The 23,834-nt window shown below is 35.5% G+C and overlaps 9 protein-coding genes and 1 non-coding gene across 10 annotated transcripts; 6 read left to right on the top strand and 4 right to left on the bottom strand.

Annotated features, from left to right (window-relative positions):
• Positions 1-737: 737 nt before the first annotated feature.
• On the top strand, positions 738-1,997 carry HYPBUDRAFT_138642 (septin family protein; the record flags this gene model as incomplete). The annotated part of the gene is made up of 2 exons (XM_020219685.1): positions 738-778; positions 842-1,997. The coding sequence occupies 2 exons, from the start codon at positions 738-740 to the stop codon at positions 1,995-1,997; spliced, it is 1,197 nt and encodes a 398-aa protein (XP_020077320.1).
• Positions 1,998-2,945: 948 nt separating this feature from the next.
• On the top strand, positions 2,946-6,059 carry VID21 (Vid21p; the record flags this gene model as incomplete). Its single annotated transcript, XM_020223956.1, has 5 exons — positions 2,946-3,448; positions 3,905-4,755; positions 4,843-4,967; positions 5,523-5,768; positions 5,922-6,059. Coding segments are annotated over 5 exons (1,863 nt in total), but the record flags the coding sequence as incomplete, so codon positions are not given.
• Positions 6,060-7,114: 1,055 nt separating this feature from the next.
• Positions 7,115-7,957, top strand: HYPBUDRAFT_106590 (uncharacterized protein; the record flags this gene model as incomplete). Its single annotated transcript, XM_020218498.1, has 1 exon — positions 7,115-7,957. A coding segment is annotated over one exon (843 nt), but the record flags the coding sequence as incomplete, so codon positions are not given.
• Positions 7,928-8,801, top strand: HYPBUDRAFT_152833 (uncharacterized protein; the record flags this gene model as incomplete). Its single annotated transcript, XM_020221222.1, has 1 exon — positions 7,928-8,801. A coding segment is annotated over exon 1 (836 nt), but the record flags the coding sequence as incomplete, so codon positions are not given.
• A 72-nt stretch (positions 8,802-8,873) lies between these two features.
• SEN15 (Sen15p) lies at positions 8,874-9,236 on the bottom strand (the record flags this gene model as incomplete). The annotated part of the gene is made up of 1 exon (XM_020222247.1): positions 8,874-9,236. The coding sequence occupies one exon, from the start codon at positions 9,234-9,236 to the stop codon at positions 8,874-8,876; it is 363 nt and encodes a 120-aa protein (XP_020077316.1).
• Positions 9,237-11,473: 2,237 nt separating this feature from the next.
• Positions 11,474-12,431, top strand: HYPBUDRAFT_11362 (uncharacterized protein; the record flags this gene model as incomplete). Its single annotated transcript, XM_020218984.1, has 1 exon — positions 11,474-12,431. Exon 1 carries the CDS (start codon positions 11,538-11,540, stop codon positions 12,429-12,431), a length of 894 nt encoding a protein of 297 aa, XP_020077315.1. The 5' UTR covers positions 11,474-11,537.
• Positions 12,432-13,407: 976 nt separating this feature from the next.
• On the top strand, positions 13,408-16,086 carry HYPBUDRAFT_138627 (Zn(II)2Cys6 transcription factor). The gene is made up of 2 exons (XM_020219684.1): positions 13,408-14,186; positions 14,352-16,086. The coding sequence occupies exons 1-2, from the start codon at positions 13,839-13,841 to the stop codon at positions 16,071-16,073; spliced, it is 2,070 nt and encodes a 689-aa protein (XP_020077314.1). The 5' UTR covers positions 13,408-13,838; the 3' UTR covers positions 16,074-16,086.
• A 176-nt stretch (positions 16,087-16,262) lies between these two features.
• ARO80 (Aro80p) lies at positions 16,263-19,352 on the bottom strand (the record flags this gene model as incomplete). The annotated part of the gene is made up of 3 exons (XM_020218608.1): positions 16,263-16,465; positions 16,535-18,841; positions 19,094-19,352. 3 exons carry the CDS (start codon positions 19,350-19,352, stop codon positions 16,263-16,265), a joined length of 2,769 nt encoding a protein of 922 aa, XP_020077313.1.
• Positions 19,353-19,707: 355 nt separating this feature from the next.
• Positions 19,708-19,798, bottom strand: HYPBUDRAFT_t85. Its single transcript has one exon. It is a non-coding gene; the product is annotated as a tRNA-Phe (tRNA).
• Positions 19,799-21,719: 1,921 nt separating this feature from the next.
• On the bottom strand, positions 21,720-23,474 carry HYPBUDRAFT_138622 (uncharacterized protein; the record flags this gene model as incomplete). The annotated part of the gene is made up of 1 exon (XM_020219683.1): positions 21,720-23,474. One exon carries the CDS (start codon positions 23,472-23,474, stop codon positions 21,720-21,722), a length of 1,755 nt encoding a protein of 584 aa, XP_020077312.1.
• Positions 23,475-23,834: the final 360 nt, after the last annotated feature.

The following is a 23,834-nucleotide window of genomic DNA, read 5'->3' as shown; positions in this document are numbered from 1 at the left end:
ATTCAATCTAATATTACTAATGGAAGTAAGGGATAAATGGTCAGACATTCCCCCATTTCCAGCAACCAGACACCAGACACAAACCCGGGGTGACCTCACCAGACAAAAAAGGAGCCAGTGCGCGCCGACACCACACCCGCAAAAGGGACAGACATTTTACTGGTGTCGGGCCGCTTATGTAAGCACCCGGTGGTTTTACGTGGTGGGCGCACGCCCGGTTTACTTCCATTTTTTTCGTTTTGTTTTTTTTTGTTCTCTTTTTTTTTGTTCTCTTTTTTTTTGTTTTTTTCGCGCGCGTTTATTTTTTTTTGGTTTTTGGTTTTTCGTTTCAATTAGCAATTAGGGACACGTACACCAGGAACCCATGTTAATTGTCTGTGTGGTTGGCGAATTGATGGTGTTGGTGTAGCTGTAGCTGTATTGATGCATTGATGCATTGATGTATTGATGTGTTGTTGGTGTATGGTGTATTGATGTGTTGTTGGTGTATGGTGTATTGTTGGTCGGTGTATTGATGGTAGATGTATGTTTGATGTAGGGGTTAGTGTAGATGGTGTAGAGTTGTTATTCAATTGGTCGTCGCTTGTTTTTTTTTTTGTTGTTTTTTTCAGCTGTCTTTTTCCTTCGTCGTCTTCGACTATTTCTGATCTACAACTTTTCAATACAAGTTTTCGTGTTATCTCTAAGGATACATCTTTTTCTTTCCTGATACTTTGAATACGTTCGATCAATTCATAATGCCTGAACCTGTTGGAATTGCCAATTTACCAAATCAAAGGTATGTATTAACAAGATATAAAAAAATGTTGATTTGTTTACAATACTAATTCTTATATTATAGATATAAAATTATATCTGATCAAGGTGCTACTTTCACTTTAATGGTGGCTGGTGAAAGCGGATTAGGTAAAACCACATTTATCAATACTTTATTTCAATCATCATTAAAAATCCATCAAGATCCAAATGAAAGACATAATAAATTTTCAAATCCTCATCAAACAGTTGATATTGATATTGTTAGAGCTATTTTAGAAGAGAAAAATTTCAAAATTAGATTGAATATTATCGATACTCCCGGTTTTGGTAATAATGTTAATAATCACGATTCTTGGACTCCAATTATCGATTTCATCGATGATCAACATGAATCTTTTATGAAACAAGAACAACAACCTTTTAGAACTGATAAAAAGGATTTGAGAGTTCATGCTTGTATCTATTTCATTAGACCTACTGGCCATTCTTTAAAACCTTTGGATATTGAAATCATGAAAAGATTATCAACTAGAGTTAATTTAATTCCAATTATTGCCAAACTGGATACCTTATCACCAAATGAATTGGATATCTTCAAAACAAGAATAAGAGATATCATTGAAGCTCAAGATATTAATATTTATACTCCTCCTTTAGAAATTGAAGATCCTGCTAGTGCTGAACATTCCAAACAATTAATTGAAGCAATGCCTTTTGCTATAATTGGTAGTGAAGATGAATACGAAATAAGCCCTGGTAATTTCGTCAGAGGTAGAAAATATCCTTGGGGTTTAGTCGAAGTTGAAAATGATAAACATTGTGATTTTAAAAAATTAAGATCTTTATTATTAAGAACTAATATGTTAGATCTTGTTTTATCTACTAACGAAATACATTTTGAAACTTATAGATCAATCAAATTAGGTGGTGGCTCCAATAACGATGATGATGATTCAAATAATCAAAATAATGATGAAAATAATGAAAATGGTGATCAAACTAAAAAACAAGCTCCTAAAAAACCTAGAAGATTACATAACCCTAAATTTAAAGAAGAAGAAGATGCTTTGAAAAAATTCTTTACTGAACAAGTTAAAGCTGAAGAACAAAGATTTAGACAATGGGAAACTAATATCGTTAATGAAAGAAATAGATTAAATCAAGATTTAGAAGAAATGCAAACTAAATTAAAATCCTTAGAAGATCAAGTTAAAAAATTACAAATAACAAAACGTTAATCTGATCGTCTGTTTTTTTTTTTTGGACCCATCATCTCTGTACAATAATTTATCTTCTTTCTGGTTTTTAACCTGTGTTTTTTTTTTTTTTTAGCAATTTTTACTTCATCAAAGTTCATCTTTATCTAATTACATAGAATTATTTTCTCTTTCTCCCCCCATTCCTGTTCTCCTACTTATAGCTTAATCGGGTTTGTACTGGTTATTTGTTATCTTGATAATTTTAATCCTTTTGAAAATTTTATTTTACAGTGTAACTTTTTTGCAATTTATTCGTATGCACGGATGTTTTATAATCACGTGAATGTCACGTGAATGTCACGTGATGTTTTGATGGTTTTTCAATTTCTCGTTCTTCTACTCTTTCCTACATGTTATTATTCTTATAGCTTATACCGTAAACTGCTGTACCCTGTTTCATTATCTCAAAGAATGGCCGATAGCGAGTTGATAATAGGGGACAGAATTAAGAAAATTCTGGAGTTGAATCAACTCACCAAAGATCCCCTCTTATCAAATTTATTCGACCAAGATGATGAAAAATATAAGCAAGAACTCGATGATATTTTGAATGATAACGACATTAATAAACAAACTCCTTTCAATCATGATTCAATACCTTCACTTGAAAACGAATCAGACTTTAAAGATAAAATCTTACATAATATCAAGCCCCAATTGTTCCATCCTCCTGCAAGCTCAAACATTCCAGAAATTAAAATTGTTGAATCAACTTCTCCTTCGAAAAATGCAGCTAAATCACTCCAGAAAGATGTGCCGTCTCCTTCTCGTCAATCTGCCAGAAATTTAATTCCTGCTAATGCAGCTCAACATACATTGAAAAGACGCCATGAGCACGATTCAAGGTTTGATCATAGATACACAAAAATTCCAAGAAATTTATTACCTTCAACAAGACTTATCACAAATCGTATACCAAAACCAAAATCAAATATTAAATCCTTAAAATCCCAGCAAGAAGTAATTGATGAAAACTTAAAAGAGTATTTATCGAAAAGCATTTCCGATCTTGAGATCATTTCCACTCCTGAAAACTATCCAACTGAAACTCATAGTGTTTCATCATTAGCTGAGCTTTATTACTTAACTCAAACCTTGCCCTTGATCAAATTATTACCCGGCTGTCATAAGACTCTAATGACTGATAATTTTGAACTGGCTTTATTTGAAGGTAAAATCGCTGTTTTATATTCGAGAATTGAAGAATTGAAAAGACAAAGTAAATGGTCTTTACGTCAACCCATTCGCTATTACGATCCTTTTCTTTACAATAAAAAACATAAAAGAGTCAAGAGTTTTCATTCAGATAATTTATTGAATGAAGGTAACTGGATGGCTGCTGATTTTAAGGAGTCTTCAAAATTCAAAAAGTCTTGCTGTTTCAATATGGCTCAATCTATCATGGATTATTGGACTTATGGTAAGATAATGTGCATTAAAAGAAAACCCATAAAACATCTTGATGGTACTTATGAATTGAATGGAGAGCCAATTGACAAATCTTTAATTGAACCTGAACCAATGGAAGTTGATGATGAACTTAACTCCAATAAAGAAACAGTCAAACAAGAAGATGAAGAAAATAATGAACAAAGTGATAAAGTTGAAAGTGAGGTTAACCAAACTCATGAAATTAAAGATGGAAATGAAGCATTAGATTCAAAGACGGTTCCAGAAAATAAAAAAGATGATGTGCTTCCAGAACCTGATTCTAAAGAAGATGGAAAAGTTGAAGAAATCCAAAGTAAAGAATTGCCAGACGAAGAGTCAATTTCTGCTATCGATGTCAAGTTATTGTTATCAAGACCTAACCCCAAGGATGAGATTGTTCCACCAACATTACCAAAAGTCACCGAAGAGGATTTACAAAGAATGGGTAAGAATAGAGAGATTAATGGTATGTTCAAACTCAATGCAGATATCAATGATATGAAAAAGATTGATCAATCCATTATTAAGAACTTACCAAAATTCACCGCATTTGATGATGATGATACCACACAGATTTCAGGCTCGCCTTTCAAATCAGAAGTATCCCCAATGGTTTCAATTTCGCGATTATTACATCCCTTCGAAGACAATGACGATTGGTACAAGATCGTCTTAAAAGATTCTAAGAACAGTAATGCCAAAAATAGTTCCCAAGGCCCTCCTGAATATCAAAAGGGCCTTTTTGGTTTTCAATCCCATCGTCGTTTTAATTATTTGAAGCCTCCTAAGCCACCTTTGATTAAAAATATCGAATACAGGTCACCAACCATTTGGCTTCCCCAAGATGATAAGTTTTTAATCCATTATGTTGCAGAATTTGCATTTAATTGGGATTTGATTTCAGAACATTTACTGAATACCTCCTCAACTTTGAAAAAATATGAATCCAACATTGAAAGAAGAAATCCTTGGCAATGTTTTGAAAGGTATATTCAATTGAATGAAAAGTTTCAATTTTCTGATATGAAGGGGCTTTATGCATATCATGCTCAGCAGTGGTTGGAACAGGCACACAGAGCTCAACTGACTACCAAAAGAAGGATCTCACCATTAGGTGTTGGTAATGAATCAATTCAAAGAGGTCACCGTAGATTGAGATGGGCTTCGATGTTTGATGCAATGAGAAAGAGCATGAGAAAGAGAGAAACTCAGGCTGCAAAAATCGCCCAGCGTAGATCTACCAATAATGACACTGGAGCTTCCAATGCCAACCCTAATACTAACGTCAATTCCAATGGCAATCCTAGTAATTCTGCCGCTTCCCCTAGTAGTGGAAGTGGAAGTGGAACTAGTAACAGTGATGGCGCTAATAGTGAAATGAGTAATAACGGAGCCAAACGCGGTTCAGATAGAGTTCCTACTCCCGCTGAATTATCTCGCTTGAAATTTGAAAGAGATAAGTCTATACAAGAGGCCTATATGAATCAACAGGCGACAAGATCTAGAATGATGGCCGCAGTTGCCCAGCAGCAAAGGCAACAACAGCAACAACAGCAACAACAAAGGCAACAACAACAGCAGCAAAGGCAGTCGCAACAACAGATTCCACCGAATGCTCCTGTGCCCGCTCCAAACCAACAGATCTCTCCTCAATTACAGCAACAACTGACTCATCAGCAACAAGTCCAACGCCAACAATTGCAAAACAGAGTTGTTCAGAATTATCAACAAAGACCTCCTCAACATACTGGGCAACCCACATCTCAACAACCTTTAAATCCACAACAAAGACAATCGCCGCCATTGAATCCAAGTGTTCCATCTCAAGGAAGTGGTTTATCTCAACAACCGGTTATTCCACAGACTGCCGCTAACCTTACCCCTCAACAAAGAGCTGCTATCCTCAGTCAACAAAGAGCAAACACTGGTAGCCCAGCACCATTAGCTGGAACTGGGCACCCTAGTCCAACTTTGACCAGTGACCCATTGGGGCAGGGTCAAAGGGTACCTCGTCCTTCGTCAGGTCAAATTACTGGTGGGTCTCCTTCGCCTCAGTTACAACAGTCTCAGCAGCAACTTAATGTACAACAACAAAAGCAGCAACAGATGAGACAACAGGCATTCGCTCAAGGTTTGGCCAAGCGCCCAACCACTCCGAATGGAACCCCTTATACACCAGAACAGATCCAGCAGTTATTGCAAATCCAAAAACAAAGAAGGCTCATGCAACAACAACAGAACCAAGCTGCTAAAACTGCTACTTCAGCTCAAGGGAATACTAACTTGAATATGCAAAATCAATATCAGAACAAGAGGCCGGTAAGTGCTAATACTTCGCTCGGTCAACCAGGTAACCAATCCCAAAGCATACGTACCAATTCTCAATCACAGGGACAAACATCACCACCTCCAAATTCATCATCCATGTCGGGGGCTGCTAATCAACAAGGACAACAAAGAGCAGGTGGTCAGCCTTCTAAACCACGAATTCAATTCGCTCCTGCTCAAGTCTCAGCTATCATCAATTCTATCCAGACCAAAAATCCTAATTTAACCAAGGAACAAGTTACTAGACTAGCCGCGACTTATTTGGCCAATTATCAGCAACAACAACAAAATAGGATGAATCAGCAACAACAACAACAACAACAACAACAACAAAGCCGATTACCGCAACAATCTGGATCCAATCAACAAGGAAGTACTCCCCAACCACAGCGTTTGTCTCCAAATTCACAAGCTATAAATCAACAGAGACAACAGCAGCTTGCATCCTTAACTCCTCAAGAGAGAAACCAACTTCAAATGTTGACTGCTGCCAAAAAAGCACAACAGCAAGCTCTTCAACAACGCCTGCAGCCTCAACAATCAATCAATCGCAACCAATCACCCCAATTCCAAGGACAAAATCTTGTTCAAAATTCCCCTGGTTCTCCTATGGTATCTAATTCCCCAGGTATAAGCTCCCCTCTTGATGCTCAAAGTCTATCCAAACTACAATATGAAGAGAGGAAAAAGCTTTTGATACAAAAACAGCAGCAGCAGCAGCAGAGAATGAATAACACTATGTCCCCAACAGTCAACTCAAACGCTTCATCTCCTGCTTTGTCAAATGCTAGCCTCAATCTTCACCATGGAAATCTGGACAACAACCCTAATTCTGACAATTCTATGAACTGATCAGTGTACTGTAGTCTTAATGTATTTTAGTGTATTTTATTATTAATATATATTTATGTCTTTCATAATTCGAGCTAGATCATGTAATGAAGTTTTTTTTTTTTTTTGCAATCGTCTCACTGTTTTTGTTTTTCTGCTTTTCGTACTGTTCTCATACTGGTAAAAAAAAATTGAGAAAATCATCTACCAAAATAGACCGTTTGGAGTAAACTCATAAGAAGTATCTATCTACCGGAATATATTTTAACTTCGTCGAATCTCCAACGGTTTTATATCCATTTGCAGCTCTATGAGTTTCGAATCTTATATATGACAATCACTAATATAGACCGCTTTTAATCATGAGTACAGGACAACTACATGATCAACAAGGGTTTAGCTCGAGTCTTCATCCTCGACCCGAGATATCTACAATCATGTCAAGGGGTTCCAGTATGGGAATATCGCTGACTCCTGGAATGAGTGTTGAAAATAAAAACTTTCAAATGTCTAGATACATAGATGATTATACCCAACCGAATCCGAGAGAAAACTTTATATCACTTCGTTTACCTCAAAGAGTGTTTATCTGGCTATATTCAATTTCATTATTTTTCTTTACTGTTTTAACAATTGGTTTTGTTGCAGTGACACCTATTGATGTTATCAAGCAAACTTTGGGGACTTCTTCATCAGGTATAAAGTTATTTATTGTCATTATTATTTGTATTGTGTTTTTGGTTGCTTCTCTTTTCTTATACTTTCTGAGATTGTATCAAAATAGGATATCTCTTAATGATATTCCATCGAAGTCAGTTTATATTCCTTTTTATGGGGACTTGTCCAAAGATGTATGTGCATACATTGATAAAAAGCTAGTTGAGTGTCTAACAGATATCAAGGTGAAGGCTGGTCCTTTGCATAATCATGATGTTGTGATTAATCATCCAGGAATGGCTCCTCCAGAATACATTCAGAAAAGAAACAAGAGCCCAAGCGGTGATGGTACTTTGTTACCACCCAACAGTTGCTACGAGGATGTCATAAGAAGTTTGGGTGATAGATTTAGCGTTGATGGTCGTATATTGACCCAAATAGATATTCCGAAATCTTATTCTTTCAGAGAAATGATAATATCATTAACGAAACTCGTAAAAGCGGGAGAAAATCCTCCTAATTTTCCTGATGTTAAAAAAATGATTGAACTCTATGAAGAATTTAAATTCAGCGGAGAACTTATTAATGAACGAGATCTACTCGTATTTATGGTGGAATTTGATAAATTAGCTTTCTTTTTTCAAGGTTCTTTTGATACTAAAGATAAGTCAATGGATCAGTCTAGGCCCCGAAAAAGTTTTAATTCTACAAAATATAGCACTGAAAATGGATACGATGATTTATTACTAACCAACTCGAATAATAAATGGTATTCTAGCATATCAGAACTGGCGCAATATCCCAGTCAAATGTTTTATAGTACCAGTGATCTAGACGATTATCCAGTTAAGCCAGGCAAGAATCATGATAATAAAGATACGTCATTTTCACCTTATATGCAATTAGCTGCATCAGATTCTAATACATCAGTAATCAACCAAACTAAATTGAAAAATGAGAAATATTCAAATTTATCATCTGATGAAAATGAATCTCCGGGTCCTGAAGAACCTATTAAGTTTTGGTCTGGTACTTCTCTTGACCGTTTCAAGCAGAGAAACTATAGTGCATCAAGTAGCACTGGATCAGTTGTCAAGAGGAAGTTAGCTCTTAGCAGCCCGCAATCCGATTCATGTTCGGTTCGTAGACCAAGTAGCGGCTATCTTACGGATTATGAAGATGAACAATCACAGAATGGAGGTGAAGTTGGTCAAGAAGTAAGTTCAAGTATACCTGGACTACATTATCTTCATACAGGAGTTGATGCAACCCATGATGATAAATTAGACAAGAGAGATTATAAAAGGGGTAGAAAATCTTCAGAAGAGGGAGTCCGATATAGTAATGATTTTGAAGATTATAATATCAATAGATACCCGTATGAAAGAAGGTCTGGGGTCGGACAAAGGCCAAATTCTAGTATGAAATTAACTGACGTGGACATCAAGAGACTGAGACTGAAATCACCAGAAAAATTGATCTCCGAAAAATTTCGAAGATCAGATAGATGATGGTTCTATCATGCTTTTATATATATGGTTGTGTATTATTTATTAGATATTATGTTCTTTATTATATAATTATGGTAAATGCAAATCGTTTAAATCATTAATTTTGGCGTGGTTTGACAACACCATCATGGATAAAATAATATACTACCGTTCCATCATCGTTGACTAATCCTATGGTAACTCTTTTAGGTCGACTGTTATTACTTTCTACTAAATCAGATATACTAACAAACCAAGAATTGATTTCTTTCAAAGTTAAATTTGCCTTATGGGACATGGGCTTGGGAATAATCCATTCCCTTTGATTCTCAATGTCATTACTATCCAATTTACTTGGGGGAATTCCTGATAGAATCTTAAGACTCAAATCTTTGATCGGGTGTTCCTGGACGTCAGTCCAAAGATTGTAATGTGACAAATTGGTCTTCACTTGTTCTGAAAGACTAGAATCGCTGGACATTTGTGGTAAAGATCAAAGGAACCTCCAGTATGCAATTTGGAATCTTCTCAGTAGTGGTATTGAACAATAAAAAAAAAAGTCACGTGAAGCTCTTTCTAGGACCAAAAAGGGAAAAATAAAATTTTTCATCTTATGAAACCAATCCGTCAGATCATGATTAATGAAACTTGCTAAGATAGATCAGTACAATACTAGTTTCTGGTCTAGAATAATGGTAGAGATAGGCACATTTTTGTAGTGTTTCGTTTCAAAGACCCGTTCTCTTGATAAATACGAACAAAATTTATTTCTTTGATGACAGTATGAAAATCACATACTGCCAGTCGTCGAAGTAAAGTATTTTCCGTCGTTGAAACTGTATTCAAACTCCTATAAGCAATAATATGAGGTGCTACTGCAGTAAAAGGTATTAGTGCTGTTGTAGTCCTTCACGGAGCTTTTTGAGGCGCTTGATACCTTCTATTTCCTATATTATTTGACCAATTGCAGCAATACAAAAAACAAGGTTCAGTGTGTACTGGTGACGAGGTTTTGTAAAGGGACAACTCTATTCTAGAACTGCTTGTGGTTGCAATTTTATTTTTTTTTTTTTTTTTCTTTGTTCTTGTGAGGTCAAATCTCTAGATTTAGTAAAATGTATAGCCTCTGCTAACTCCTAGAAATAGGGAATATGCCATGCATGTTCGGCAGGAAGGTACCTACAGCAGGACTGTTGTTGCTGTATGGCCTTTTTCCTTAGTAATGTAGTGAGATCTTGGGGTAAATTAGACTTTAAGTGCTGATACAAGCGATGCAAGTCACTTGTGAGGCTCGGTTTTCTATAATGGGTGTTTTGATAGTTGGCGTTCATCAGATTACCTGATTAATCAAACTAGAGTGAAATTGGCCACCCGTCACCTCACAACATGTTCAGATCAGAGTAAATAAACAAATCTCGAAGTGGTTTCAGAACTAGTTCGACCTACTAATAGATTGCAAAAAAGAAAAAAATGAGTATGATGGCACTAACCTAGATTAACCAATCTCTCACCAAACTAACTAATTCAATCAAGGGTTTGAATTAAGAACAAGAAGGGATACCTTTACCCCAGGATCTTTTGGTGGCAAAAGGTTTGAAAGTTTGTGTTCGCTCTAACTTCTAGACCCTAATATTGTATTGATGAAAGCCATTAAAAATGACAGAAAAAGAAAAGCGGGTTGCCGGCTGCTTTCCTGTATCGGAGTTTTTTCGATCCAAAGTGAAAAAGTTTTGCAAAGGCTTTTTGCTAAGGTCAAATCAAGATTCTTCAACCATAGCAATACTTAGGAAAGGTCAAAGACGTTTACTCTGTTGCATATGCTTTCTCGAGATTGAGCAATGTTGTAGCACTCAACTACTTTACTGACATGATTTCGTAGGCTGAGATGCGTAATAAAAATATGATTTTTCAACCAACTTTATTTGCGCTTCAGTAAAGTTTAAACTTGGAAGAAAAGAAACAACTGAATCTTCTTTTAATGGAAAAACAAGCCGCTTGTAAAAATAGGAGTATTATTTTAAAGAGGTAAAAATGAAAACCTTGCAACTTTTCTTTTCCAAAGATTACGAGTCATAATTTATAGACCTTTCGATTAATCCCGATACCTTTTTCATCGATACTTCGAATGTGTATAGAGGATAACGTCTTTTTTTTTTCTTTTGGTTTGCATAGTAAGAAGGTTTCTTTTTCCTGAAACTGACCTTGTCGGCTTATAAGGTGAAAAGTTTTTTGTGTAAGTCGATTCCCCATACATGAAGGATTCGATTTGATTCTAAAGGAGCTTTGGAAACGCTACTACTGCTCTTCGGCAGTACTAAAACTAAATATCTATTGACATAATACTTTTTTTTTTCTCTTTTGGTGGGTTTTTTCTTCTTTTCGTTTTTTTGCAACATCCAAATCTAGATTCGTTTTGAGGTTTAGTTTCAAAGCCTTTTCTTTTTCTCTAGCTACGTCTAATGTAAGATGTAGGCAATTAATGTATTTAATTTAAGTAATTTTTAGCCAAATGTATGTCAAAAATGATTCTGACTATAGTATTTCATAAGACTTCGAAAAGTATATAAATCAAGTTAGATCCACCCCAGAATTACTTCTTGAAACATCTAGATAGTAACCAATACATTCTTTAGAACACTATATTACCATTCTCATTCACCTATACATTCCTTTCGTTGGTGACAATTTTTAACTAGATTCATTCATTAATCAATAGTTAAACATTCATTTTATCCGAAGTCAATTTTTTCCGCTCACTCAATTTTTTTTGCAATAATTCAAAATGTTGTTCACTAACTTTTTAGTCTATGCTACTATTGCAGTCACTGCTAGTGCCGCTCCTTTTAACTCTACTCTTGGTAAAAGAGATGGTAATACTTGTCAATTTCCAAAAGGTAAAGGTTTAGTTGCCATTACTTCTGATAAAGATAATGGTGGTTGGGCCATGTCACCAGACCAAAAATGTACTTCTGGTAACTATTGTCCTTACGCTTGTCCATCAGGTAAATTGATGGCCCAATGGGACACCAAGGCTACCAGTTATAAGTATCCAGAATCTCAAAATGGTGGTTTAAAATGTAACAGTGATGGTACTGTTTCTAAACCATTTTCCGATAAAGATTATTGTGTTGATGGTGAAGGTACTGTTAAAGCTAAAAACAGTGCTAATGATCAAGTTGCCTTTTGTCAAACTGTCTTGCCAGGTAATGAAGATATGTTAATTCCAACTAAAGTTGGTGGAGGTTCTCTGGAAGATTTAGCAGTTCCTGGTCCTGATTATTATGCTGGTACTGCCGCCCATTACTATGTTAACCCACCAGGTGTTTCTACTGATGATGCATGTTCTTGGGGTTCAAAAGACAAGAGTCAAGGTAACTGGTCTCCTTATGTTGCCGGTGCTAATATGGATGACAATGGACAAACTTTCGTTAAAATTGGTTGGAATCCAAAATATGTTGAAGATTTCGATAACAAGAAACCAGATTTTGGTATCAGAGTTACTTGTGATGATGAAGGTGATTGCAATGGTTTAGATTGTGAAATTGATCCTTCAAGTACCGGTTTTAATGGTGTTAAAGGTTCCGATTCTGGTAAGCAACAAGGGGCCTCTTACTGTATTGTCACTGCTAAAAACAAAGCCTCCGCTAAGATTGAAGTCTTCAGTAAAGGTAACTAATGATTGTTTTCGGGGTAACTGTACATATATTAAAAAATCGGTTTGGTTATAGAGTTTGTATATATTAAAATTTTAAAAAAAAAGTTGTTTTATTACTTGTTCAGTGTAGTGAACCATTCTAACCTCTAAATAGATAATTAAAGCCTTACATTAAGCTTCTTTGGCTCAACTTATACTTGAATTAGGCTTGAGTTAGGCTTAACGGAGCAGGGAAAGTCGAGAAACACTCCGATGATCCCTTAATTTTTTTGCAACGCTCGCGCTTTAGACGCTCAAACTTAATTTATCAACTACTTCTTCTTCCTTGACATCACAATCACTTGCCTACATCCATTGGCCTGGCACTCCAATTCAGTGACCAGTTTCCAGACTTCCCGGAGATTAAATAACAGTATCATCTACTCATATCGTCGCTGGGTATTTGCTTAGTTACCCCCAGAGTATGCTATAACACTAAAGGATAAGATTTGCTTATTAATATATGAAAGGTTGCTGGACTCGGTGATTCATTATTGATTCCTCAGTCATAACTGAATCTATTGCTGTAACCAGGTTTTTGTTATTGGGTTTTACGTCTTTTTGTTGATTTTCTGAACTGCTGCGGACTTTTTTGAGCTTTTTTGAGGTTAGTCTTTTGTTAGAGCTTTTGTCGTTTTGTCTGTCTTTTTTTTTTATCTTTGCAGTTATCCGTCTCTTTGACGTTTTTTTCGGTTGGTGCGTTAGCCTCTTTCAAAGGCTCCTTCCAGCACTGAGATTAGATCGAGCGAAAAAAATTGAATTCATCAAAATATTTACAGGCTCCGTTTGTCTTGCAAAGATCGTGGAGTCCGAATAAGCTATATCCGTCTCCGTTTGTGTTCCCCGTTCACAGGCTAGCGGATTTTTTTTTGTTTTTTTAGCCTTTTTTTTGTTTTTTGGCCTTTTTTTTGTTTTTTTAGCCTTTTTTTTGTTTTTTTAGCCTTTTTTTTGTTTTTTTAGCCTTTTTTTTGTTTTTTTAGCCTTTTTTTTCCCTATCCCTACAATTCATAAATTAGTTGCTACTTTGTGGGTTTCATAAAGACAGAAGCGACTTACAACAGCTTGGGTTGCACCTGATCAACAACTTCTCACCGGCTTTACATCAAGCGATTATTGTCGCTTTCATTTGTTTTCGTCTGCACCTGAAACTTTTTGGGTCATAAAGTATTCTTTCCTGAAATTCTTAATTGGTAATTTTTTTAGGTCGTTCTTTGTCGTTATTTTTTTTTTTTTTTTTAGGTTTGCACTAGGAAGAATTCTAACGTTCTTTGACATTGTCGATCTCTATTGAAAATCTAATTACATCTAGATGTTTCTTTCTCGTGTTATTTTTCTAACAAATTAAAAGAAGGGAAAGTAACGTCAGCAATCAATCATATCACTTCCACGATGGCTGGCATAGAGAAACCAAAGCCTCTAAAGGTCTTTGGAAGAACTCATTATGCATGTACTAGATGCAAATTATCCAAGATTCGTTGTTCAGGTGAAAAACCGGCTTGTGCCAATTGCAAGAGTGTTAATAAGGAAAATGCTTGTGTGTATCCTAATAGAGATCGAAAAATCGTGATTATGGAAAGTGATTTGAATAAACTTCATGATCGAGTGGGGTATTTAGAATCGTTGGTGAAAAGTAATAATTTACCATTTCAGTCACAATCAGAAAGTAATAATACTAACACAGCGCCGCCTTCTAACGAAGTATTAAATAAGCCTTCACAATCTTATAATTTTAATCAAGTGCCTTTTCATGATCCTTCAATTCTTAAACAACCAGTTAATTTTACTGCTGATAAATTTAAACTATCTAATGCGTCAAAAAATGAAAATGATTTTATTCAAGATCGAGTAATTGATCATATATTTCCTAGTGAACCTGATTTATTAAATCCTTACACTGAAGAGAATTATCTCTTACCTGACATAGAAAATGATTACCTTCAATTTAAGTTATTGGCTTTATGTTGTCATCGTTTACCCGAGAAAGAATATGCTCTATGCCTTATAAATAAAGTATATAATACTTATTCTTCCGAATTCTACTTAATCGAACTTTCAGGGATTCTGAACTTAATTGAAGATATTTACACAATTTTTGATTTGCGTGATAAAATTGAAGAAAAAAAATGGCTTTCAATGTTATCCGAAAAAAATTCCTCGGTTTCTTTATGTTACTTGTTTATAATTTTTGCATTTGGTGAACAATTATTAAATGTTAGTTCTACATCTCCAAACTCTCCAAGATTGATCGATAATACTTCCAATGCAACAAAATCAAAACAAAAGATTCCTGGTATTGATTACTATTTGTTGGCTGCTCAATTATTTAGATTGACTCAAGAAGAAATAACCTATCAATTCATTCAAAGTGCTCTTCTATTGGCTTTATATTCAGCTAACCTTAATAGGTATAATACGGTCTACAATTACTTTGGGGTTGCTGTTCGATCTGCTGTTGCAAATGGTTTCCATCGGCAACGAGAATCTCCGGCTTTCGAGGATGAATACTCTAAACTGTTACAAAAAATCAATGATGAAAAAGCTAAAAGACTTTGGTGGTCAATTTTTGTTATTGATACTGTTTGGGCTTCCAAAATGAATATGCCAGTTCACATAGAATATACTGATACAGATGTTGATCTTCCAATTGAAAATGGCGTGGTGGATTTGGGTGACGGCTTTAATAGTGAAATATTAGAAGTTAATGTTCATCTTACAAAATATATTGCAAAATTCATTAAGATTATTTATGGCCCAAATATAAGAACGTTCTCCATTAATTATATCAATACCGATCAATTCAACCAAAAATTATTAATAAAAAATATCCTTCAATGTCTTGATGACCTAATTGACTCCTTTGAAGTTCCTGTTCTTAGTCCTTACAAATCTTATAATGTCATTGAACCTCATGACAGAAATATTGGAAATTTATTTCTTCGATTCCATCAGCTAATGATTATAATTACAAAACCACTTCTATCCCTTGTATTCAATGCTAATTCAGCAATCTTGATTGAGAATAAACAAGAAATTGAATTGGCTAATGCCAGAGGTTTGCAAGCTGCAACATCTACCATAGAAATCATCTTGAAATTTTACGAATTTGATAAATTGTTTGTTCTTGGATTTTGGGATAGTCAACACTTATTTGCTGCATTATCATTTTGCATCATGGTTCATTGTGCGAAGGCGACAAATGAAGAGTTAATTCAAAAAGCTATCGCCTTATTGGGGTTCATGTCAAAAAACAATAATATAAATGCCCAAAATTGTATGAAAAAATTATACCTAATTTCTCAAGTATTAAACGGTATTCCCGAAATGAGTTTTCCATACGACTTGAATGCTGATATCACAGAATTTATAACTAAAAAGGTTGATCCTGGGTCTAATCAAGTTATTGATGAGGTTTTCAATCCCTTTATGGATAAGCCTCAACCATCAGAATCTATAACACCGGTTGGATTGTTTGAAAATTCTCGCATTAGTGTACTTAGTAATGAGTCACGAAATTTGTTGTCTTCCTTAATCAATACCATACAAAGCTGGGATAATTTTAAAGGTTTGCCTATTCATATTTATGGTACTGCAAGGACAAGTAACACTATCAAAAATCTGGTTTAATATACGATCTTACGAACATTTAGCATATCAATTACAATTTAAATCCCAAATCCATGATTTAGGTATTTCTTTTATTCGTTCTTTTAATTCTTCTTGTATTTTTATATAATTTTTCCTCATATTGGCCAGATTATCTACTATAATAAAAATTTACTTTAAACTCGTTTAATCATTTACATAACTGAGATGCTATGAGAGAGCATCTTCGAAATTGAATTGCACATCGGAATTCAAATGTTGTTCAATCATTTCGGTCCATGGCCCAACAAAGTCTAAACCAATATTTCTATTATTCGTAAACCAGTCAATTACTTGACTATCACCTATCAGGCTATTCAAAGGGTTACCAAGATCAGGGTCTAAAGAAGAGTCATTTTTTATCTGATTTTCCTCTTCGGGCCCTATTTCAGTCTCTTGGGTTGATTGGGTTTGCAAGCTAGTAAAATGGGGGTTCATGTTACTCTTTGGGAATTGGAATGAAGAATCATGATTGATCGATGAGGCATATTTTGAGCTCTCGTCATGTTGGAAATTTTGGTTGATGGTATCCTCTTGTTGATCATAATTTGAATAATCACGTTTCGAATTATCTTGTTCTTGATCGTTTCTTTCATCACGATCTTCGAATATCGATTTCCCTCCTTTATTATGATTGGAGGATTTGGAACTTCCAAAATTTTCATCGTAATTGTTGTTTTTAGCTTTAGATTTCATTTCAGAGCATAAGTACATTAAGACATTAGAGTATCTGGTACATAAATGTAATTCGTCTGGGGAGCAATCACGTAAAGTAATTGCAGCTCTCTGTATACTCTGTACAATTTCATCTATTGAAATCAATGATAATGAAAGGATTGTCGAATCAAATGTATCAAAACTGGAATTAGCATTGATATTTGCTTCTGTTGCAGATGATGATTTGTGAGCAGTAATTGTAAGATAACATTTAACTATAAAGGCAACAGCTCTTACAATTCGCGTAAGCCATCTAATTGGCATGAATCTCAAAAGCTTAAGCTTATGTACCCTGTGTGCTACCAATAACATTTCATTTGCTGCATTGAAGGCCTGTTCAATATACTTTGCACTCCTGGATAATTCGTCTAATTTCAAATTAATTTTTTTGTATTTCAAATCTTTCAAAACTCTTGGAGAAGGACTCAATGCCAATGAGTAAATGTATAATTTGGTGTAATTATACTCAAAAATGAATGATTCATTTTCCACTTGATTTCCTAGTTCTTTCGAGATCCTTGAGCTCTTGTTTTCTAAATGCTCTTGTAAATTATTCACATTTCTCAAAATCCTGCTATTTGAAGGAATCAAGAAACTTTTATATTTATTCTTCCAACCATTTATCAATGGACTAATAATGTTCAAAACGGAAAGATTTTGACGTTGTGAGAGGCTACCTAGTTGAGCCTTATAACCATACAATGCTTCATGTCCGAGGGAAATTATCTGCAATAATTCAATTTTAGCTTTCTGAACTCTGGTAAATTTCAAAATGTTTTCACAAGAAAGTTCTTTCAAATCATCTTCACTCAAGCTAAGAAATTTATAGTCATCATCTTCACCCTCTTCCAAGTCTTCTTGAGTGATTTCATCTTCATCTAAATCGACTTCAGATAAAGAAGATGCAAGCATCGAGCGACGGCTAATATTCATGACACTATTTATCTCTGCAATATGAGTAGCCAAGAAAGTGTTAGAGCTAATTTCCATGAATCCAATGTCCTGGGCTAATCGTACTGCAGAACCAATAAGCATCCATGACATTCTATAAGATCTTCTCATTGCACCCAAGCCAGTTGGTTCATCAGAAAGGTTGTTCGGGCCTTGACCCAAGCTGTCATCTGCTCTATTTGCATAATCATCCCACCTCCAATGAATCGCTCTTGGGTTCCATTCTGTGAAGAGTAAGAATGCGAAGACAGTTGCAATAGATCTGGTACTAGCTTCAGCCCATACTGTTTGCGAGATAAGCCTTTGAACATATAACCATAATCTATCATGGACTTCAATATTTCGGGGAACTCCATGAGGCCCACCCAACGTACTAGCGTTATTTTCAAAAGGATAATAACGAGCTGAAATGGTAAGAATGGCACATAAAAGAATTGGATAACCACTTAAAACCTTCGGTGAATGTAAAAACTTGGGAACATAAGGAAAAAATGGATGCATTGTGGAGAAGAATAAATTAATCAATTTTTCTGCTTCAGCTACTGAGAGAATACTGTTTGGACCCCCAATATAATCTATATCTGACAAGTTGGTGGTCCCTTTGGGCCTAACCAGCTCACCATTTTCTAAAGCGGGCATTCTCATTCTCTTGTTTTTTGTTTTTTTAATGTAAGCAGGTATTGAAGATGCAACCGAAATTGGAGGTTTGGAAGACCCTATATTTTGAGCAGATGGAGATAGGATACTCGGTAAGTCGAAAGAGCTATCATTAGCATTGATCGAAGAGGCCACTTGCTTTCCTTCTGAAATCAACCGTCTATCTTCATTATCTTCTGTTTGTTCGTTTTGAAGCTTGGCTTCTAATTGTTGGTGTCTTTTTCTAGCATCTATGCGATCTCTTTCATCTGCTTGTGCAATAGTTCCGGCAGCATTAGCAAGAAACACTAATGCACCTTCCATAGTGGAAAAATGGTTATTTTCGGAGTTACCAGAAGTAGCAGATCGGCTAAGATTATTAGGCTTTTGGGAATCGTTAGAAAATGAGTTTTGGGTAGTATCCAGGGCTACGTTTGGCACTAGATCTGGAGATTTATCCGTCAAAGGAGGGGAGTTGAATCTATTAAAAGTATTATCCTGGCCGTTATTCAATTCCTGGTTTTCGGCATATAGTTGAGTTGTTCTTGAGCTCGATAATACATCATTATTATCAATTAAGTTTTTGACTGGAGGTAATTTGGGTAGTTGAGAAGAAGCTAATGCTGGAGGGACTCGGTTATTTTGGAGAGGTAAATTAGGATCCGACGTGATAAGTGGAGGTGATGAAGATTCTGAACCAGAGAGATCTCCATTTTGTCTTCTCTTTTTACCATTTATAACATTAGTAGATCCTCCTCTTTTCGATTTCACAAATGTACAATCCTTTCTCTCTCGTAAACATCGGGCACATTTACCGTCTCTAGGGTTATCAACTGAGCCCAAGTCACATTTCACCTTTCGAAGCCGGCAGTTTAAACAGGCTCTGTAGTTCCTCTTAAACTTGGTTTTTGGGGTCTCTGACCTAGATGGTCCAGATGAATTAGACTCTTGAGTCATATTTTGCAAGTTATCATCATTCTTCGTTTCGGAGGTCTCTACCGATCTAGATCCGGACCTCGTACTTGGTCCACTCATTGTTACTTATGACAAGCCGATCAAGATTATAAGCAATATTTCGATTACAACAACGAGATCAAACTTCAAGTAAAGACCTAATTTTGAAGTCAAAACTAGCAAAAAAAATTTCAAGCCTAATTAAAGTGTTTCCGTCCACAACCGCACTTTTTTTTTTAAGCTTTAACGAGAAAACTGATTTTTTTAAACTATGCTCGAAATACTCAACCGATCTATTAATTTTAACTGACACATGCGGTCCTAGATGGTCGAACTAATCAAAAGAATCAAAAAAGAATGCGATTTCTGTGGATCGAACACAGGACCTTCAGATTAACTGGACTGAAGTTTTCTTCAGTCTGACGCTCTCCCAACTGAGCTAAAACCGCTTGTAAGATTCGAACCTAAGACAAATCTAGACTTCTCACGTGCTTCTCGGCTGAGCCAAGCGCACGATTTTTGATTTTCAAAAATAATTTTGTAATAGGTCAGATAAAATTATTAGATTTTCAAAAATTACGTCAAAAAAAATTTTAGCCATCTCAAAGATAACTTCGACCTTCTACCTCCAACTGAATACAGTTGGGAAGAATACAACGCACTCATGATGAAAACATTGCCAGATGCGGCTTTTGAAAATCTTCCTACGATTAAACCGGATTTTTTCAAAAGACCAGCTATAAGCATCAAATCACCAAGTAAAAAGACAAAGACGCGGAACTTGGGTCTAAACAGCTCACAGCTATTGCCTCTTGCTCGGCAGACAAATGGAAAAAGTTTTGGAAACATATCAAGACCTTCTATTTCTCTCTCGACGTCAACACTGATCACATCCATATCTTCAGCCTAGGTCTTAAACTCTGGACATTTGTGAACAGCCCCAATGTCTGTTTTGTGGTCGCCAGGTCAATCCCAGATTTTCCCGGGACCTAGTTCCAGACGAGTTTCTCACCCATGTCTATTTAGAGTGCCCTGCAACTTATCTTATTTGGGCGTACTGCCAGTGTCCTTCGACACAAAATGTCCCCGACAGAACTTGGTCTCTTTTTATAGCCAACGCTTCTCTGGTCACTAAACAAATCCGAACTATTAATAGATACCACCTGATCCTTTTAAAAGTTCAGGACTTTCCACTATCGCAAAAGCAGGAGTCAGAAAGACTTCCTGCGCTACGCAGAAAGGCTGCGAAAAAATTGGTATCTTATTATATTTCGGCACTCAATCTATAAATTAAACTAAGTAGCTACTCTGGGAACTCAACTCAACCAGTGCCAACCATTTCTATCACACCACTTAATTCAACAAGGGTTTTCTTGACTAAACCTAGTCATTCCCACTCTAGGTATATATTAGTAAATAACTATTAAATATATATTCTTATACGTCAACAAAAAAAAAATTTTTAAATTCTTGCTTTATAGCCACCAGACAGATCCTAAATACTCAATAGTTTGTCTCATAAACTCACTTCTCACCTTGCTCTCTTGAAGTGCTCGTATTTGGAATAGTGCAACTATAATCCGCGTCAAATTCTACCTACTGAAGAATGGGCCTTCAAATTCAAGAGTATCAGGTAGCATCTATTGGTGTTTCCAATTATTCCGATATCCAGAGCGTCATTGGCGGTAAAAAGGGTTTTGGGAGATTTCATAGACAAGAGTCGGAAAGGCTTGCTGCATAACGCAAATCGGCTGCGAAAAATTGACTTATTATATTTCGGCTCTCAGTCAATAAGCTAAATTAAGTAGCTCCTCGAGAATTTATTCTATCAGTAATTTTACAGCTAGTTCCGCTTCTTCGCTTCCTCCACTGTTTAGTGTTTCCCTAATTAGGCACATATCAGTATCTGAAGTTAAATATATATTCTTAAATGTGAAAAAAATTGTATTTGACGACCTAAAGTAAAGTGAAAGTCTTATTCAATTACCCTTTAAGTGATTGATGACCTCATTTTGTGAAAAGTAGATTTGATTTAGAGTTGCGTTCGAATTGGCCTTCAATTCCGTCGGGAGTATAATATGCCACAGAGGAGAAACATCTACGCTCCGAATTTATAATAAGTTTTGAACTTTTGATTTACAAGAAGGATTCAAGCTTTTATGAGGATTAAGTTTACTTTTCTTCGCTTGATTTGTTTTTTGGTCCGCTCTATTTAAATCAAGCAAGCTTAAGAAGCTCTTTGACCATCTGATAAACAGAATTTTCCAAGTCAATTCATTTTTGCCTTCAAAATAACATGCTTTTACTAGTCTATCTTCCCAATGTTTGTTAATTGTTATAATTTCGAAAAAAAAAAAAAAAAAAAAAAAACTATATATCCTCCAATTTTAGCCTTTGTCTATAATCTAATTGTAGTTGACTTAATTTTTGCAAAAACCAATATTTAATATCTAAAACTTTTTCATCCAGAGGGTTTTTATGCTCTAGTTTAACCACACGATTTTTGTTTTTTAGTAAAGAGTTATTATTACTGATCGTGGTGGTGAATAATTCTTTGTAATCGACACTCCCTGGTTCTTGGGTTTCTATTTCGGTAGCTAATTCAGCTATGATCGAGGCACCTCTAGCTCCAAATACTCCGGTTGGAATATTGTCTTTTTCACTTCCTATGGTTATGATTTCTTTTTCGGGATTTACCAATTTGATCATCTTAGTCATCCTTTTATTCTTGCTTTGTGATCCACTAATCTTAATACACTCAATTTTGATACCTCCTTTATCCTCTATGATATCGATAATTTGTTTCATCTGCAAAACTAAAAACTCTATCGTAAGATAATATTGAATCACCAATTCAGTTAAAGGGTCTTTCTTTAAGGCACTATCACCATTCATTGTAATTTCTCTCATATCAAACTCATTGAAAGGACTTCTATTTCCATATTTATCACCATAATAAAAATGATCCTTTAGTAATTGAATGAAGCTTCTACCCTTTGATTCTTCCTGTTTTTGTATTTCCAGTTCTACGTATTCAAAGAAATCGTGCTTTTTTGTCAAGTTAGTATACTTTTGAGAAAGCTCTTCAAATAGTTTCCCTGTGGCTGGTTGACCAAATTCATAGAGGGATTTAAAACTTTCTTGGTATAATAATTGATTAAAAGGTCCCCATATACCTTGTATTGTATTTCTCTTTTCACTTGCTAAAAGAAAACAAGTTGAAGTACCCGCAATCATCGATAACTCTGCATTATTATTTCCATCATTTGAAATCAATGAATTAGGGTCGGTCAATGAAGATATCCAACCAGAGTAGCAATCAATGCATCCATGGCCTATTTCGAAGTCTTCGATTGGCTTAAAGCTAGCTGATACTTTGCCAATCAGTTGTCCTATTGGGGGAAAGTTCAAGTTAATACCATTGGAAGCAGTTCCACCAACTTCAATATTATCGGCAACTTTTAGTTCATTTCTCAAAAATGAAGAGCTCCAACCTTTTATTGAGCCATCCATTGCGTAATTAGACTCGATACGAGATAAATTTTCGTTCAAAAGCACACCTTGGCTAGTCTGGTTCGATAAGGCATAACTAAACCAATCGTACATTTCAAATACCACCAATTTTTTCTCAATCTTATGAAAAGAGACCCAATCGCTTAGCCATTTTAGTTTGGCTATTCCCATTTCCGGTATAACTCGGCCACCCATCGTTGCTAGTATCTCTGTGGGTAATGACTTATTGAGATCATCTGCTTGTTTGGAAGCACGATTATCCATCCATAAAATGATATCCTGTCTTGAATTTTCATAGAAGGTACTTTCAAAATCAAAGTCCACCGGGAATGGACATAAATAATTAGTATTATTTATATTCTTTACCTCTCTCACCACCATAGAGCAAGTTGCCCCAATAGCGATACCATTTCTTTTCTCATGAGCTACTTCGGATGGTATAGTTTCGATCAATTGTTGGAGAATCTCTGCCGAAGATTGGGTTATAACCCGGGGATTTGAATCTAAATAGTTTGAAGCAATCGGCAACACTCTTGTTGTTGGCTCTCTATTCTGCGATCTGATATACGACCGCACCGATCCCGTCCCAATATCAATACCGATGAACGTCATGATCGCTATGGAACTTCAAAAAGAGAGATATAATATTCGTTTCTCGAGATAGTTTCAAGATTTTTGCTGGAGACAAGGTTTTTGGTGGGTACACGTCTAGTGTGTTTTTGCAACCCTATTGATAAGTGTTTTGAATAGCAGCAATTTCATGGATTAATTTGCTGGAAGAGTGGCCCTAAGTAACGAAATACCAGTTATTGAATTAAATAATTAAGAGTCGAGTAGCGAGTTTACAAATGCATTTTCTTGTTTAAGGGGGGGGGTAAGCCATAATCATTTAGTTGGTAAAACCAAAGCAATATTAGTTTTTTCACCTCGAAACATGCCTGTTAGGTAAAGAGGTTTGGTTTCGGCCAACAT

The sequence above is a fragment of the Hyphopichia burtonii genome, assembly GCF_001661395.1.
Source record: "Hyphopichia burtonii NRRL Y-1933 unplaced genomic scaffold HYPBUscaffold_3, whole genome shotgun sequence".
Lineage (NCBI taxonomy): Eukaryota > Fungi > Ascomycota > Pichiomycetes > Serinales > Debaryomycetaceae > Hyphopichia > Hyphopichia burtonii.
This window is presented reverse-complemented; position numbering and strand designations above follow the sequence as displayed.

Coding starts and splice junctions, on each gene's coding strand:
- HYPBUDRAFT_138627 (XM_020219684.1), top strand. CDS start 13,839: ATGGCTGGCATAGAGAAACCAAAGCCTCTAAAGGTCTTTGGAAGAACT. Junction 14,187..14,351: donor AATCTTATAATTTTAATCAA/GTGCCTTTTCAT, acceptor TACACTGAAGAG/AATTATCTCTTACCTGACAT.